The sequence below is a fragment of the Marmota marmota genome, unplaced genomic scaffold, assembly GCF_001458135.2.
Source record: "Marmota marmota marmota unplaced genomic scaffold, marMar, whole genome shotgun sequence".
Classification (NCBI taxonomy): Eukaryota; Metazoa; Chordata; class Mammalia; order Rodentia; family Sciuridae; genus Marmota; species Marmota marmota.
In genome coordinates this window covers 38,399,256-38,417,686 of record NW_025999977.1, presented here as the reverse complement: position 1 = coordinate 38,417,686, position 18,431 = coordinate 38,399,256, and the positions used below count along the sequence as shown (strand labels likewise).

At 45.8% G+C, this 18,431-nt stretch overlaps 1 protein-coding gene across 1 annotated transcript in view; it reads right to left on the bottom strand.

Moving 5' to 3' along the window:
• The window catches only part of Alk (ALK receptor tyrosine kinase), a 647,823-nt gene that overhangs the window by 39,517 nt on the left and 589,875 nt on the right, over positions 1–18,431 (bottom strand). The window contains exon 13 of the mRNA XM_015479804.2: positions 8,439–8,601. Within this exon, the coding sequence (XP_015335290.1) occupies positions 8,439–8,601 (163 nt within the window). The remainder of the gene's footprint in view (positions 1–8,438; positions 8,602–18,431) is intronic.

Below are 18,431 nucleotides of genomic sequence, written 5' to 3'. Positions count from 1 at the left end.
CAAAGACTCGGTCTGTGAACCGTGTCAGAAGAGCAGCAGGTCTGGAAGACAGCTAGTGTACCAGCTAACATATGCCAACAGATGGCTCCCCAGAGACCAGCTGCCAGGGAGAGGGAGGATTTGCATGATCCCATCCCTTCAGATCCAAGGTCCTTTATGAACGACTAGGAAGAGATACAAGGCAGTGTTGCCCATGTGGGCATACAGCGGCTCCTTCATAGACAGTTCTAGGACATTCCCATGATCTGGGCATGGGAAGGGCCTCCTCCAAGGCAGAGTCCTCTGCTTTCTACCGCAGAGCTGAGCCTAGAGACTGGAGACCTCAGCCATGTGGCAGGTGAGGACCTGCCTTCTTGATGGAATGCAAACAGAGAACCTCATGCCCAGTCCAGGGGCCTGGCAGGTGCTCAGAAACCAATTGGAGCTTATTGAATGTCAGGAACAGTATCAGGTTGTATGGATCAGAGACCTGAGATGGGCTCCAGATCCTTGAAAAACTAACCAAGAAACTGGGGACACGGTCCTAGTTATGAGAAGAGAGAAGAGAATTTCACCATGGGGTGGCTATTGGAAAAGGCAAAGTGGAGGGCATTCTGGGGCTTCAAGGTCAGAGAGGACCATTAGGTCCTCTTCTACCACAAAAGAAGAATCTCATATTATTTCCCAGACTCACTTGACCATTCAACATCAAGAAGAGACAATGACACGAAAGCCTCACGATGCTGCGAGTCTCTTTGCAAAGTGTGGGTTGTCAGGTGATCAGGCCCAGGAGGGATCCGGAGGATGTGCCGGGTGCCAGGACCTTTGCTGGTTGTGGGGCTGGGGTGGGGTGGAGGACTGAGGTTGGCTTCACGGTGGGGCTGACAGATGGCTCCCCATCTGTCAGACAAGTAGAAAGGGGTGGAGGGTAGGAGTCAGGTTTGTGTGACCGGAAGTGAAGACACAGGGAGCCTCTGGGAAGTCTGGCTGCAGCAGGCAGCTGGAATGGGGAAGATGGGGTTGTAGGTTTGGAGAGGGAGCACATCCTCTACTATGTGGGCAGCATGCATGCTGACATGTGTAGGTCATCTCAAGAGCCATAAATAGGAGAGGGTATTACTCTCATTTGACAGATGAGGAGACTGAGGCTCAGAGGGATTAAATAACTCACAGAGCTGGCCACTGGCAGACTCTGGTCTAGACCCACACATCTCCCTTCCTATAGAGGCCATCTCCTCTCCCGTATGCTCCTAGGAGGCTGATGTGGACGGATAAAGATGAAGGCCTGAGAAGACACCAGCTCATTCTAATTCCCTTCGACCCTCAAGTCCCCTCTGACCCACTAGAGATGGACAGAGCTGACAGGCTGAGGAAAAGGAAAGATTTTGGTAGAAGGCGGGAAACGGGGGTTGGCGGTGTGGCTTCCAGAGAATGTGCAGTCTCAGGACAGAAATGGGACCTGGACTCCCTGCTCACTACTCCGGGGGCTGGGCCAGGCTGATAAAAGAGTCATTTCAATTTGAAGATGTGCTTTGCTTGGAAGACTTCTACCTATGTCCTTATCCTGCCCACTCCTACTTATGGCTGAAAGGTAAGCTTTACCCTGTTAATTCCTTTCTGTCTCATTTGCATATCCATTTGCATCAATCTGCATGTATTATGAATCATTCTGAACTCTTTCATATGTTTAAATTTAGTCAAATTATTATTATATTTGAGACTTGTTCTTGACTCCTTTTTTTCCCCCCACTAAATCTTTTCTATTTCTTCTACCCCTTAACCAAATTGGAAAGGCAGCTCCCTCCTAGGACTTGACCTGGCTCTTGGCAGTGGGGTAGGCTGCAAAGAGCCGGGAGCTCTGAGTCACATGCTTGTTATAGCCCCTAGCTGTGGAGCTGTGTGACCTGCGGCAACTTGGTCAACCTCTCAGAACCTCAGCTTCTACTACCAAGGAAGGAAATAAGGTCATAACCCTGCCTCACGTATGGGGTAAATAGTTGATTTGAAAAGGGTGCAGATGGTTCACGATGGAGGTCTCTGGGCTGGAGTCAGCTCCACGTATTCTAGAGCTGACAGTAGAACTTGGCAATCAGGTGTCAGTGCCCAGAGTTTACTTTGCCGGGTGGTAGCCTCAGCCCCAGGCTCCCACCCTGGACTAGGGACTGGCTTACGTCATGGGAGTAGGCAGCTGACCGCCTGGACTAACTGCTGGTGTCCTGGGAAGGGGTGGCTCCCTCATCAGCCCCTGAAGCCTGAAATTCCACTATGTAGAGCTTCCTTCCTTTGGAAGCTTTTGGTTGCTACTGTAGGACTGATCTGTTTGGGAATGGGGTGCGCCAGAGTAAAAAAAGGGTGACAATGCAGACAGACCTGGATCCAAATCCAAGCTCTGCTACTTGAACCAAGAGCAGGTGAGACCATTGTAGCCCCTCCTTCCGGGTGCTCACCGGCACTGATGACCCTGGGAGCCAGAATCTCCTGAAATGTGCCTGAGATGCCTTGATTGTCTCTCCCTGGCTCAGGCCCTGCCGGGCTTACTCACTAGCTGTGTGACCTTGGCCAACTTATTTACCCTCTCTGAGCCCCCAAATTTCCCTGCATACAAATGGGAGATAATAATTCCTTAAAAAATAGTTGTGAGAAGCAAATGAGAGAATTCCTATAAAGACCTAATTCAGTGCCTAGAGGGCAACCAGAGAGTGACAAATGATAGCCACACTCCTGATAGTGAGCCTGTCCACTCCTCTCCTTGGGGTGGCTTCTGGGAGGCAGAAGGAGGAAAACCAACGAGAAGGGGGCAGGAAGTGGACCAGAGTGTGGCCAAGGAGATCTGGGTCAAGGCTGTACAGTTTCCCCTGGGACCCACCCTGTACACAGCCTGGGAAGCACAAGCCAGTCTTAGCATTTTTGAAGACCCCAAACCCTGATAATAACATCACACTCACGTCAGAATAACAACTGCAGCCCAAATCTCTGAAGTGCTCTCCCGGACCCTTGCAAACAATTTATTTTTGATGGTTGACAAATGACAAGAAATTAATATACCTGCCACTCAAGTGGGGAAAATGACTTGCAGTGATTCCAATTTACTGGAAATTACAAGATCCTGCTCTCAAAGAGTTGACGCTGTAATTTTTTTGTTTTTTTTTCCCCCTCATCTAAATCCATGTCCCCTGGTCAGAATGCATGTTTATTGGGTTTGCATTTTGTATTATTGACTGTGAGCTATTGTTACCTGATGTAATTGAGTTGTGAATCTTTTTTAAATAAAGAATTAGCAGCAAATCAAAGCAACTGCCTGCCGGATCTGGAAATGACAGCACAGCTGGTGTGCAGCATGTTGGTGGCTTTTGTACCCACTTAGGAGAGGGAGGAGAGAGCCCCCACTCAGGGGAACACAGAGCACCCCATTTCCCTCCTGTACCACCTTTGGGTGGACCGGGGTGTGGCCAAGAGAGACCTCAGGGCTCTGACTCCCAACTGTTGCTGGGGCCGTGTCCCTCCCTCCTCAGTCTCAATTTCCCCATCTGTGAAATCAGGATGCTAAGATCTGGCTGGCCTGACCTCAGAACCACCGGGGGGCCTGCCAGTGTGGCCAGGGACTGGGCGGCAGGGAATTTCTGATCCAATGTACAGTCATACCATCCAAATGGGTCACTTGGGCCATCAGGAGACACCCCTGGGGGTTGGTGTTAGAGGGGCCTGTTGGGGAGGTGTGTGCTCCTCAGGGGTCACTGGGTCCTGTTCCTAATGTATCTATGAGCTGGGCACTTGGTCTGGTCTATTCTTTCCTCAGCACCTTCCTGACAGTGCAGAGCTGGAAGGGACCTCAGTGACCTCTAACTCTGTCCTGCTGACAGCTCGTTGATCTTGGCCTGACCCCCTGCCTCTGCCCCTGCCTGCTCTGGGCTCTTCATGGCGAGGGCTCCCTTGTGCAAGGACTGAGGCAGCTCGTCATGCTTTGGGACATCGCTTCTACTAGTGTCCAGAGCTTGATGGGCGTTGTGGGCTGCTACGGAACTTTCCTGCCCTGTGGTCTTTCCAGAGACCATGAGACTCTGGAGTCTCAGTCATGTCCTCGAGTCCTGTGGTACCTACTCAGTGCCTGGCCCACAGTAGGAGCCCCATGGTTCAGTGCTCAGCACACAGTAGGCATCCCGCAGCTCAGTGCCTGTGTGTGTGTGTGTGTGTGTGTGTGTGTCCATGGTTGTTTGTGGATTGGGTTGAATTACGGTTATCCAGCTGCACACGCTGGTCCCTGGAGCCAGGTAAGGAAATGAATGTCACTGATGGAGACCAGCAGGAACAGCTGTGGCCTGGGTCAGCTGGCTCCAGCTGGGCTCTGGGGCCCCTGTACGTTATGTGTGAAGAGTGACTGCCCCGTGTGAGAACTGCCAACAGGAGCTGTGGGCCGTGTTTGACAAATGTTTTTATGTGTGGTCTGTGGAGGGGGCGGGGGTTAGGGGTGCTGAAGTCTACAGAGGCAGGCAGGCAGGAAGGACAGGGGGCTGGAGGGACGGGGGGACTCAGAAAGAGCAAGAGGCACGGGTGATCAGCTGAGCGATTGCCTCTCTGTGGGCACTCCACACTCTCTCTAAATGCCCCTCTAAATGTCCATCTCCATTCTAAGATGAGGCTAAGGTTCTTGCCATCTCCCCGCCCTCCAGCACAGGCTCTCTAATCCACGCTCTCTGTGGGCACTGGTGGCCTCCCACCCTCACCCTCGTGCACCACCCACCTCCTCAGGCACACTCAGGACATTGTCTCCTGCAGAACAACTTGGCTCAGAAGTCCCCCTTAACCAGGTGCCTGTCACATGTGCCCAACCCTTGCCTTCCCTTCTCCATCAAGCTCCTTAGAAGAGTGGCTGATACTCACTCTCCTTGCTCCCTGCACCCCCCAAGCCAGAAATGTGGGTGCTGTCCTGAGTGTTGCACACCTATCCACTCAGTTCTCAAATCCCAGTCCCCCGCCTCCCAGTCCTCCGGGCCCTGCCCTCTCCTCTCCATCCGGGATTCCCTGCCCTGCTGTGGTCCCTTTCTCTCTAGCCTGGAACCTGCTCTGCCGGCCTGGGGCTCCTTTCTGTCCCCCCCACCTCCCGCAGTCACCAGAGGGAGCTAAAGGCATCTGGGAAGCCAGGCTCCAGTGGCCTGGCCCCAGCCTGGCCCACTCCCTGCAGGACCACAGCAGGCACCTGCCACCCTGCTCCTTCCGTCCCCCCGACCCCCCGCCTCCTTGGAGACCACTCTTACTGCCGTCAGATGGGACTCTGGCTTCTGGCTCCTCGAGGAAGCTCTTCACCTACTAAGACTGGGAGAAATGCCTCCCCTGGCCTCTGACAGTGGTACTTTGAGTCAACATCCATTTTCTTTCTTCTCCATCACATGGAAATGCTTGTCCCCAAGTCCACCGTCCCCAGGGCTGCCGCTCCTCTGGGGCTGGGGCTGGGGCTGGCTCTCACTCACTTTGGTAAACTTGGGGTCAGGCACAGGCTCCAGACAGGTAATTATTGTGGTTCACTGAGATTTGCACAACAGGAGGGGAACAAGTACTGACACCAGGGCAGGGGGCTTGCATGGAATATGACCCCCTCACCCCTTGCTGTTTTGATAGAGGCAGAGGCAAGGTGGGGGAGAAGAGGAGGAGCCCTGGCTCTACTCTTCCCAGCCCCTCCTTCAGCTCCCGCTTTCTGGGCCTCCTCCTTTGTGGTGGGCAAATGAGTAAGAAGGTGGGAGATGGGTCCACTTAAGAGTGGAGGGTGCTTTCACCCACATACATCCAGAGGAAGCCCAGGCAATGGAGGCCCCACCCACCCTGGCATGTGGTGTTTGGTAAGTGTTAGCCCCCTTCCCCTCACCTCCACGACCAGTGGAGACATCACAGGGCCACTTGAATGGGTGGTAACTGTAGGCAGGTTGGGTGTGTCTGGAGGAAACAGGTCACTGGCCGTGTGTCTTTGAGGTTTATATTTTGTCCCTGGCGAGCAGAACTCTCTCTGCTCCTGGATGGGCATGAACTGAGCAGTTTTCTTAGCCAGGCCCTTCTGCTGCGAAGTTCTGCCTCACGTTAGGCCCAGAGTGATGCCGTGAGCCGACCACGGGCTGAACCTCTGAAACAGTGAGCCAAAGTAGACTTTCCCTCCCCTAAGTTGTGCTTGTTATGTCTTCTGTCACAAAAGCTGACTAAAAACACCTGTTTCAATAGAAGAACAGCTCCTTGTATAAATTATCAATTACGCAAACACCCGTCAATGCTAGGGACTACGAGATAGTCTCAATTTCAAAGGGAGGGTAGAAACGGTTCTCCAGTGTTAGCTGGGGTTATATCAATGCAGCATGGCAATTCTGTGGCACTTCATGTGGATCAGAAACCTGACTAGGCTTAATAAGGCTGTGATTAATAATACATGGGAAAGTGAGTTAATTATTATTTAATAAGTTTAGTTCCTCTGGCAGGCCAAATCTTTCAAAACCCAGAGCCCATCTGAAGAAGTCAGACTCAAGTCATCAGAAACAGGACAGTCAGGAGCTAATGCTTATGGAATGGGTCTGTCCCTGGAAATGCCTCTGCAGCTGCCTGCTGCTGTCCTTGCTGAGTTCTCTGCCCACCGGGGAGGCGCTCCTCCCGCAAGGAGGCTTTTTGCTGGGTGCATCATCGTCATAAGCAGCTGGGTCGGGGCCAGCGCTCTGCTGCTGCATAGTAATGGGCAGAGCCTCTTCTAAATATGGAAGTGGGCCCCATGTCTAGGGGGACTGAAGCCCAAGAGGACCCCAGGTCAGGCATCTCCTGACTGTGAACTTCTGTGGGAGAAGCAGCAGGGAAGTCTTGATATTTTGTCCCTGGCTGATTCCCATCTGGCTCTGGAAATGCCCTGGGCTGGGAGGGGACGATGGGGCTCCGCCTACTTTACTGCTCCCTTCAGGTGGTTTGGCTTCTCTTCCTAGGCTCTCATTTCCAGAGGCTTTCTGGAGGTGGGCTGTAGATGTTCCTACGCCTAATCTTCTTTCCTGTCCCTCCTAGCCTCTGTGTGCCTCTCAGAGTCCAGATGTGGGTGTCAGTGCAAGGAGCACAGACTCTAAGCCGGAGGCCCTGGGTTTAAATGCCAGCTCTGTCACTGTGTGGTCTTAGATCTGGAGCTGAGGTTCTCTGACTCCAGTTTTCTCATATGAAAGCATGAGGGTATCAGCAGCAACAGTGCCACTCACCTCACTGCTCAAAGCAGGAGAAATACAAGGTGGATTCTCAACAAGCTTTTCATCAACCCTCCCCAGGAATCCTTTCCTCCCTGCTCTGGGACACAGAGAGGTTCTTCTGGGCAGGAAGGGGAGGTCTGGCTTTGCTGGGTGTACTTACTAGGTCTTTGGGACATTTATTGAGGGTGGGTGGGACCCGAAACAGCTAACCTGATTGCAGTCAAACCTTGTTATTATGTTCCTGCCCAGAATGTCACTTAAAAAGCACTTAGGGCTCTCCCCAGAATACACTTGCCAAGGAATCAGGATATCACAAAACACCCTTAAATTGGAGAGAGAAAACAGAGAAACCTGAGAAGCCCCTGTCCTGGAACATGGGGAGGAGCTGCGGGAGGGGAAGGAGAGCACCATCAGGCGCCAACACTTACAGTGAGGATGCTTCCTGGCTAGCCCAGCGGTGTAGGGCTGGGTGGAGCAGGCTGCAGTGAGGCCACACTTCAGATGTCTGAGGTTGGAGGCTGATTCTAGACGATGTGACTGGAGGGATACTGTGTGGGCCCTGTTGGGGCTGTTGTGTGGGCCCTGCTGACGTCATAGAGCCTGGATAAGGACTACACAGGCTTGACTAAGTCCCAGGTCTGAAGGAACTTAGAGGCTCTCAAAGGCGGCATCGGTACCACCTGGCAACTAGGTGGAAATTCCGATTCCCCAAACCCACCCAGACATGCGGAGTCAGCCCTCTTCTCTCACCACAAGCTTTGCTTAGTGCCGTGGCCTCAAGGTAGCACAGGGAAATCAGGCCTCCTTCTGCCTGGCTTTGCCCTGGTGGAAAACTGTGGAGTTGGGATTGGGGTGAAGATGAGCATCAGGGAATGGCTTGCTTTACATGCAAACAGTGAAGGTCCAGGAGAGGATAAGGACAAGCACAAGAGCATCAGCTTTTGTGTGCATAGTATTTTTGTTTTCCAAATATTTTTACATACCTTGTCTCATCTGAAGAACATCAAGTAGTATTCAAAGGACAGTCCATTGTAATTATAATTATTAGTAATATTTATATAACTAGCTAATGCATGCCTATCATCTCCACAACAGTGTTTGAGCCAGATTTGATCTCCAGCCCTTACACCTTACTGCAGGCTGCCATCTGTGGCCCTTGAACCTTGGCATGCTTAGGCACCTCAGGGACATGCATCCACAGGCAGGACTCCAATCCTCTTCAGGGAAATGGGTCTGCCCCCCGGCCTCCCCCTCTCCCATACATACCTGTAGGTGTCAGTGGCTGGCACTTTCCAGATCTGGATGCCCTTCAGGGGCCCTTCACTCCCTACCAACACACTCTGGTTGGAGTTCTGGTAGGCATTGTTGCACTGGGCCTGCGTGGGGCCATGGGGTCCGCTGGCCCCGCATGTGGTGAACAGCCAGTGAACTGTGGCACAAAAGGAGAGATAGTCACTCACTTGGCCTGGCCTGGCTTTCTTCATAGGCCTCTCTGGACTGTCTCCAAGTAGTCAGCTCAATAGGTTCAAACATGCATTCCAAGATGGTATCATGGTTGAGTCAAGAAACACTGATCAGCCATTCAAACTGGAAATTTCTCTTGAGCTTACTATGTGCCAGGGGAAAAAAGCCATAGAAAGATCCAGGTAATACTGTGCTATGGGCCATCTGAGGAGGGAGTAAAGTGTCCTTTTATGTGGCACAGACATGGACCTGACCTAGAATTCTCCTGGTCTCTCATAGAGTCCAGCACAGAGATGGGCAAACTATAGGCGCTCCATCTGATCTACTATCACTGTCGCTAACCTGCTACTAAAGGCTTGGCATGTGCATATAGGAACCTTGTAGCTTTGAGAAGACAGAAAATAGAAATTAGACATAGTACTAGCTCCATGACCCCACCATTGGCCCAGGCACCCAGGACAGGTGGGAGCAGGAAGTCTCCCACTCCTGGCTATGGCTCTGTCTGTCAGACACTTGGTAACAGACCCTGAACGTCAGGCCTCAACTTCCTTATTAAAACCAAGTTGGACTTAGAAATGTAATGAGAGTAGCTTTCAGGTTCTGTATGCAAAAGAGAGTATTAAAAAAGAAAGAAAGAAAGAAAGAAAAAACGGGTCAAATTTGTCAAATTTTGCCTTTTTTCTCCTAAGGCTACTTCATGGTGAGCTCTGTCCTTGCCCAATATCCTTGGATGGCTTTCTGGGGGCATTGCAGGAACACTCAGCACAAACCCTCCCCCATCATCTCATTACCAACCACTGAGCTATTTCCTTTCAAACTTTCTACCTTTGAGCCAGGCCAGACCTTGGGGAGTTTTCAGATCTCTTTTTGGCCACAATTCTAGCATAGTTTTCTTTCTTTCTTTCTTTATTTTTTTAACAACTTAGAAAAACTTTTAAAAATGTATTCTTGATAAATTATTTTTACTTAAAAGAAAAAAAATCTCATTATCAGATTGTCAAGATTATTTTTCTTTAAAGAGAGATTAGGTCAAATTGTACCCACAGGAAATGATGGAAGCATTAATTTAAGTATACATAGCTTTGTTCACTAAAACATTAAAGTGAAAAAAATTGAAGACTTTGAACTAATTTAGTGATGAACATAAAAGAGATTAATTGGGGTTGCCAATTATAAACAAACAGATTGAGATTATGCTGGGCAGGATTGATAATTTGAAAACTGGGCCAGTTGTGGTAGGCTTTTGTGAGAGGGCCCTGGCCCCAAGGTCAGAAGCATGAAGTTCCACTGGGGCTCCAATACTTACAGCTATCCAACACAGCACTCGTGATTCATTTTTATCAAATGAATGGTCTGTTTGACTTCTGAAAATAATTTCAAGGACTGGGAGGTAGTGAGTCCATTTACCTTTTTTATATATGGCTAATGGTTAATTTTCTGATCTATTTGTGTTATAAAGGGGGCAGTCTTAATAGTTCAAAGGCCTAACTCTTTACAAAATGTATTTTAGCAGAACATTGTTGGCCAGTTGCCTTTTTACCTTTACCAGAGCCTAAATTCCACCTGCAGGCTGTGCTAACGGTGTGAAGTGGATGGACCATGGCTTGGAAATCAGCAAGAGCACCTGGGTTTGGGGACAGTCTCATCAACTGCTGATTATGAGACCTTGATCTAGTTCCTTCATCTGGGGCTGGATTGACATGTTAAAAGAATCAGAGGGATAGGAAAGCCATCGTGAAGTCCCAAACTCTAAAACTCTGACTTGTATCAATGGCACCTATCTGTATCCAGGACTGGTGTTGTCCCTGACAACTGGAAATGGGGTCAGAGGGAGGTTCTGTGAATATGGATCCCATGCCAGCAGCACCTGGGGATTTCAACTCAGTGGGGCTGGGAGAAAAAGAAAAGTTCTGAAAGTGAGTTGATAAATCTACCTCTCCCATTATCTCCAACCCGAAGCCTATTCTGCAGACCCATCTACATCTATAGCAAATGGCCTGGTTCTGGAGTAGCCTCATCTACCTGAGGACAGAAGCATGGTGATTTATTTGATTAATTCAATCATGGAAATAAAAGAGTTTGTGTGTGTGTGTGTGTGTGTGTATTTAAAAAAAAATTTTATTTCTCAAGAGTTGGCTGGGGGAAGACAGCCTTCAGTGGGACCCACTTTTAGCTTCAATCTAGCTGAACTAACATTGCTCAGAAGGTTTTGAGACATTCCTAGGAATACTAGGCTTCTGTGTTTTGGCCAGGTAGGACATCTGGTGAGACAGGAAGAGGGGCATGGGCTCTAGATTCAGCTGTGCCAATTTTTCTCATCCTGGATTTTGCCCCTGACCTGCTGTGTGACCTGGGTTAGATTATATTACCTCTCTGAGCCTCAATTTTCTAACCTGAACAAATGGAGATTAGCTTAGGCTTTCTGTGAAAGTGAAAAGATGATCTAGGCAAAGGGTCATTCAGCATTAGAGATGCCTAATGAATATAGTTTAAAAAGTGTGTAACTTCATGTTCACTGTGGGAAGCAGACACCCAATCTCAAGATTTATGCCCCCATCCCATAAAGGAGGGACTCTAGGGCTATTTCTCAATAAAGGGACCAGTATTTTCCCAGTTCAATGGATGTATAGTAGTCTCAGGTGGTTTCTCTACACAAAATTTTGTTTTTATTTTCAGTGATTTCTGATGGAAAGGCCCAGAGAGGAAAGTCTTTCTAAAGTGGATTTCATGGGAACAGAGAATTTGCCATCCCCGGTCAGGCTCATGATTCATCCAGCCAGAAATCTGCGCTCCCAGTAGCCTTTGAGGCATGGAGGTGCTCCCTGCTCTCTTGGATGGCTCTGACCCACATAAATCTGCCCAATTTTGTTTGGAATCAATTTATGTTTCCCACCAGCACCACTTCTTCGGAGTATGGAGTTTGAGTTTATTACTCCTTCTGCAAGGGCTATCCTGCTTCTCGTGTCTTGTTCAAGCTTCTTCCCTTTGGCTACCTTCATTCATTTTGTCTGAAATCTCATAGAATGTCACAGAAAGATGGGACCTTAAAAAAAAATCACAAAATCAGCGGTTCCCAAACCATTTAAGAACCTTCAAAATACAGATACCTGGAAATCCAGATTCAGTAGTTCTGGGTGGGGATGGGAAGGCAATACCTGTTTTATGTAAAAAACCTTTCCAAGAGAACCTGATAGTCAATCAGATTTAGAGACTAGTCCCATCTACCTCTTTGTCCAGATGAAGAAAGAACATTCTGGATAGAGCAAGTGGTTTTTCTGAGCGTGTCAGCATTGAAGAAGGGGCCAAAATTGAGAATTACTCCTTCTCCTTTCTGCCTTGAAGACTTCCATCCTATTCAGATTATCCTTACATGAGTCCCTGATCTCCCATGTCTTTCTTAGGAACTTCCTTAACGCTAGAAATCTGTGTTTTTTTTTTTTTTTTTAAAGATGGGTCAACTAGAACAGTGGGTACCTGTGAGGATAATTGCTATTCTGCTTTATTTCTAGAGTCTCTGTGAAGGTGCTTGCTTGGAATAGACTTTAATATTTTCCAGATCCTTGCCCAAGGGTTGGACTATGGCTCTGAGCCTGGTGGCATTGTGGGCCTAGTAAAGTTCCACAGGAAACAATCTGGAAGAGGGGATGGTGGAAGCAGGAAGGACCTAGCAGTTCTGGCAGGTACAAGATCAGCTCTAGGCTAAGGTAGGTTAGAACCATGAGAGGGTAGGCAGGAGCTAGGTGAATTTTCAGCACTGTCACAAGAGTAGAAGGCTTTGGACACAACCTATGGACCGAAGCAGGCAGGTGAGAGGCAGGAGAGTTATCAAATATCTTGGGGTATAGGAGAGACCAAGGTGAGCTTTGATGTGCAGGTGGAAGCTGCTTTTTTTCCTTCTGGGTGTGTGTAGGGGCTGGACCTTAGATACCTAAGAGGTAAATCCACCCATGAAGGGGGCAAAACCTCTCAATATTTACTGCCCCCCTCCCAAGTAAGTCAGGCTCTGTGCTTTTATACATGTATTAAATGCCTTTAAACGTTCTGAAACTTTGTATAGCTGAAGGCAAAGTTATAGTATTCCCTTTAATTCAAGTTCAGAGCAGCTGAGAGCTTGTTCTGTAGCGTATGCAGTGAGTGGATAATTGGTTAAGGCAGGGATTAAATGCAGATTTTTTTGTCAAGCCGAGTTCAAGGATAAAAATAGTGCTAGGATTATGGGGAAGTCCCCACGAACTTTTCTAAATGATATGTTTCTTCCTTTTCAATCCCTGAGCTCATTTCAAGCCAGGACAGACTAAACCAAGGTTGCTCGGGCACAGACAGTAGGCAAGTCACCATGAAGGGTCTGGCCAGGGTACTGTGGTGGATGGACCCTCAACCCTAGAAAGCCCCACGGTGGCCCCAGTAGTAATTTAGCTTAGTGGAGTGTGGGCATCAATAGGTCAAGAGAACCAGCCCAGGAAAAGAGATGGTCAGGGTCAATTCTCCAAGAGGCCACTGGGAGCCAGCTGGTATCAAAAGGGAAATCCAGTGACTGGAATGTTCACAAGGTCAGGAAGCAGAGAGAGATAAGAAAGAGGAACTGCACCACAAGCAACAGGGCAACACTCTGGTTTTTAGGGAGATTAAAGTCCCACTGAGACCAGCACTGAGGCAGGCTTGATGCTGAGCTGTCAATCTAAGGTTACAAGGGTCTCCACATTTCCCCTGCAGAGGGTCCTCATTGGCCCCTGAAGCTCTGTGGAGCCACACGAGAATCAAATGGCCCTCAGAGAGGAGCCCGGATTGGGGGCAGGGAAGGGAGAAATCTGCCCCTTCCTTTTTCTCTTACTTAAACAAATGAATCCCTATTTTATTAAAAGTCATTTATGAAAAGAAAAAAGGAATGGCTTTATTCTGTTCTACAAAGCACCACACACTGCAAGTGTAGTTTAGTGCTCATTCACACCTAAATTGTATAAAAGAACCCCCGCACATGAAAATACTGATTGGTTATAGACAGCTGAGTAAAGAAAAAATACATTAAGCACTGGGTTTCATTTTAAGTACACTGCAGAGCCCTTCAAGAAGAAACAAATCAATTAGTAATATACAGCACAATGTTAAAAAAAAAAAAAAACCGGGCTAGAAAGCGATTGTACTGGTTTTATTACTGTTGCTAAGCCATCTCATCTACTCGATTCAATGCAAAGAAATAAAGCATGGTACAAAGGAAAATAAGTTTTCAACTATCACTATTAATCACCACAATAAGGATCTGCCTCGTGTTGAAGGTCTGTAAGTGTTGTACCAAAGAAAAGCACTCAGTGTTTCATGTGGATAATTTACACCATTTTGATTCTGATCCATGGAATTCAATTTTGTCTATAACCAACGACTGAGCTAAACTTCTTGAAAGTTATGACATACTGAACCATTTTGATTGGTACCCCAAACCTTATTGAATAACAATCAGATCAAAATCCAAGTAAATATAATCAGTCACCCATCCATAAATGTATATGACACCATTCTTTGGCATAGATTGTATTATGGTTTGGATATGAGGTGTGCCCCCTTCCCCCAAACAAATCCCTCCCCCATGTTAGGCAATATAGCAACCTTCAGAAGTGAAATGATTAAATTATGTGACCTATAACCTAACCAATGGATTCATCTATTTAATGGATTAATAATTTAAATGGATTACTGATGGTAACTGTGGAGCATGGTTGTAGGAACTGGGGGTGCCCTTGGGAATTACATATTGTCCCTAGTCCTTCTTCTCTCTCTCTGTTTCTGGTTGAGCAGAGAGAGAGTTGAGCAGCTTTTCTCTGCCATATCCTTCTGCCATGATGTTCTGCCTCACCTCAGGCTAGAGAATGGAGGCAGCCAACTATAGACTGAGACTTCTAAGTCACTTTGCCTGTGACTTCATAACACCTTCAATGGCCTCTCCAATCTCAGCTCCTTCCTTACTCTTGAAAGGAATTGTCTCACGTTCTTGTCAGGTCTTTTGGTCACAGCAACAAAAAACTGACTAACACAAATTGGAAAGTGACTTTTTTTATACATGGTAATATTCAATTGTTCTCTTATTAGATATGGAATTACTTCTCCATCATCTTCTAAAATTGCCCAAATAATTACTTGTGTATCATTAAGAATTCGTGAATTTAAACATATTTTTGGGTTTTAATTAATCACAATTATTATCCTGTAGAAACTCAAGTTGTCACATCTTTGGTCAGTGGGAACTTCCAGAGCAAAATGAAAATAAGGTGATCGTAGTGGGGTCAAAACATCTCTACCACCTATCTCAACTCTTTAAATAATAGAGTGATGTGCCTTTCTTCACAATCTAATCTGATATTGGCTCTATAATTAGATAGGCAACTCAAAACCACCAAAGGAATACTATAGAATCAGACGCCCTGGTAAATATTATTATAATAAATACCTTTGGTTTTAAAAGTCTTGTTTTATTCCTTTGTTCTGTTGCAAGTGCAAAAAAAGAAAGAAATCAATTTCTGTAAGTATGCACTTGAGAATGAAACTGGTTCTATTTAATGGCAGGACAATATGGGACCCCTCAGTGATGAGAGAAAATTTAACCTTTTAATTTTAAAACAAAGCACAAAGAAAGGTGCACAAAGCAAATGTAAAACATACTTAGTGGGTCATTAAAAAGCAAATACCCATTTAGCCACTGCCCAGGTCAAGAAACAGAACATTGCCCCTGACTTCATAAGACCCTCAATGGCCTCTCCATTTTCAGTGCCTTCCTTACTCCTAAAAGGAATTGTCTCCTGGCTTCTCTCATAATCACTTCCTTGCATTTCTCAGTAGTTTTATTACCCAAATGTGCATCACCCCTAGGTATAGTCGTTAATCTTGACCATTAAAATTTAAAAAAAAGAAATTGTTTCTTTAAACCTATAGAATCCTCTTCTACCTCTGTTCCTTATTTTATCTTTTGAAGACTCTGGACCACATGGTCTATATCTTTTCTCTGGATTTTGCTGATTGCAATCCCATGGCACAATTCAACATGTGCCTTTCTCCTGCAAATTCCCAGCTGGGTCTCTTTGCAAGACTTTAGGTGGGGTTCTTTCATCAGGAGTACAGGTCCATTTATTAATCAGGAGCTGTAAAACTATGCTATTTTAATTATATCTTTTTATCCTAATTTTTTTTTGAGAGAGAGAGAGAGAGAGAGAGAGAGAATGAGAATTTCAATATTTATTTTTTAGTTTTTTCGGCGGACACAACATCTTTGTTTGTATGTGGTGCTGAGGATCGAACCCGGGCCGCACACATGCCAGGCGAGCGCGCTACCGCTTGAGCCACATCCCCAGCCCTTTTTTATCCTAATTTATAAACTGGAATACATTTATAAAGGATACTTGCTCTCATTTCAATTCCGTTACTCCAGTCACATAGGAAAGATACTACCAATGCTCAATTCTTTCTCCTTACAAACAATTTTCAAGATATGGGATTAGTTCTTTATCATCTTCTAAAGTTGCCCTAATCACAATTATTACTCTGTAGAAGCTCAAGTTGTCAGATCTTTGGTAAGTGAGAGCCCCTCCCGAGTCCTTTTGATCCTCAAAGACATGGCACAACAAAATGTTTCTTTTCTAGACCTAGAATCAGATGTTTTCTTAAAAGCCCTGGTTTCCATGAGTGGCAACAGGTATTGTAAACAGGAGAGCCAGGTGCTGTGGCTGCTTACTGCTACTGGGTGGGTGATTGTTTCTAGGCTGTTCTAGTGAGCAGAGCTAGGAAATCGATGTGTGTTGTGTGTGTGTGTGTGTGTGCGTGTGTGTGTGTGTGTAAACGGGATAAGCCTACATCCATATGAAACACACACTTATGCCTGGTGAAGTCATATGAATTTTTTCCAATTATATTCAGAATTAAATTTTTTAAAAAAATTTAACCTCTTCTATATTACATCTGTATTTCTTTCTCCACATTGAGAATCATGTTTCTCAAGAACACAGATGATAATTGAATTAGAAAATCCTATCATTTTAATTTAGCTTTCCTTATACACACAACAGCATTAGAAAAACAATACTTACTCTACTATCATCATTATTAATATAAAAATTGAGAGGAATTAGAGAACTTTTTGGTACATGTACACTCTATTCTCCTATCATTTCTTGTACTACATCCACATTGTGGGGCATTCTGTCATTACACATGTCACTCTTTGCTGTTTAACCCTTCTTTGCTATTAGTTCTATAAGTACTATGTTTAATGGTCATGAAAGTACTTATGTTGATGTTTCTATTCTTATTTTTATTTTCTGAATCTTGTTTTTAAAGTAGATTTCAAAGGAAGAAATATTTGTTGAGTTCTTGGATGTTGATACTATTTCTTCCCTAGAGTAGATTAAATATGCTACTCTATTTTCTTCTGACTTAAAACTGTTACTGTTTTAAAAATTCTGATAATTTAAATTTCCTTCTTTAACAAATCACTTGCTATTTTCCTTAGGTGCCCATTTTTTTTCTTTTTCTTTGACATCCATCAATTTTCCCAGAATATGTGTTGCTATAGCTCCTCTGGGTCAGTGTTCTTGGGTGTGTACTGCACTCCTTTAATAAGCAGTTTTGATAAGGATCGTTGCCTTGACTTACAGTTTTAAGTATTGGTTTTGTTCCAGTTCTTTGGTTTTCTTCTTCAGGGATTACTGTTACCTGTACAGTGGATTTTTTTTTTTTTTTTTACCCTTCCTTGATGGATGTCACCTTCTTGATATTTAAAAATGTCATTCTTTTCACTTTCTATTTTGGGTAAGGCATTAACTGTTTTATTTGCTCTTCATTCCTTTTAGTTTAATATTTCATTTCTGAAAATTTTCCTTTTATTCCAAATTCTTTTCTGAGAGCTACATCACCTAACTTTTGAGCTTTTAAAACATTGAGTCATGTTATTTTTACGTCTTGGGTCATGTCCTCAGTATCTTAGCTCATGTTGAAATCAGAGTTTATTGTTTTGACTTAGACCAGGACAGATCTTTCTGGTAGGCTATATTTTCTACAGGGGTGTTATTCTGCCCTCTTTGTTCTTTTTTTTTTCTTATTGTAATTTTGTACAGGATTTGACCTTGATACTTCTCTGCTATGTGTTTTTATGTGAAATTAATTTTCCTGAGCTTTTGGGGGTCAGGAACTTTTTGAACTTCCCGGGGCACCCTCTACTCTCTCCTGTGAACCTGAGAACATGGCGGCTTGTACTCCAGGCTTCTGGCTCTGCCCACTTTACCTGGATATCCTCTTATTTTTTTGTCTCTACTATCCCCATCCTACTCAATACTGACTCACTTCTAGAAATTTCTTCTCAGTGTGGATGCTTTCCTGGGAAGGAGACCTGGCCAGATTCCTCGGGGCCCTTCAGCTCTTTCCTTGGGCCCCTTGTGCTCAGGCACCTCTGGGTGGGGCAGAGCCTCTCCCACTTTAGCAGCTGCTCTTCTTGGGGCCCCCTGTCCTGCCCTCTCCTTGCTCTTGTACCAATGCTACCATACTGTGTATGATGTGAGGTGATGCTTTGTCCTCACTCACTTGTATTTTGGAGTCTGAGGAGGAAAAATTGTCATTGAATTTTGTTGTAAGTGTAGTTGAAGGGTTTTTGGTTTTATATAGGATTTCTCTGTTTTAATGTAGGGATTCAGAGAGATAAAAATTCTAGGTTGTTACCACCATCACAGCCTTTTTCTGAGTCTTCGAAAAAAATTTACAGCGTGAAAAAAAATCGGAGCTCATTTGCTAGGATCAAGCTCTTTATAGCACTTATTTGGA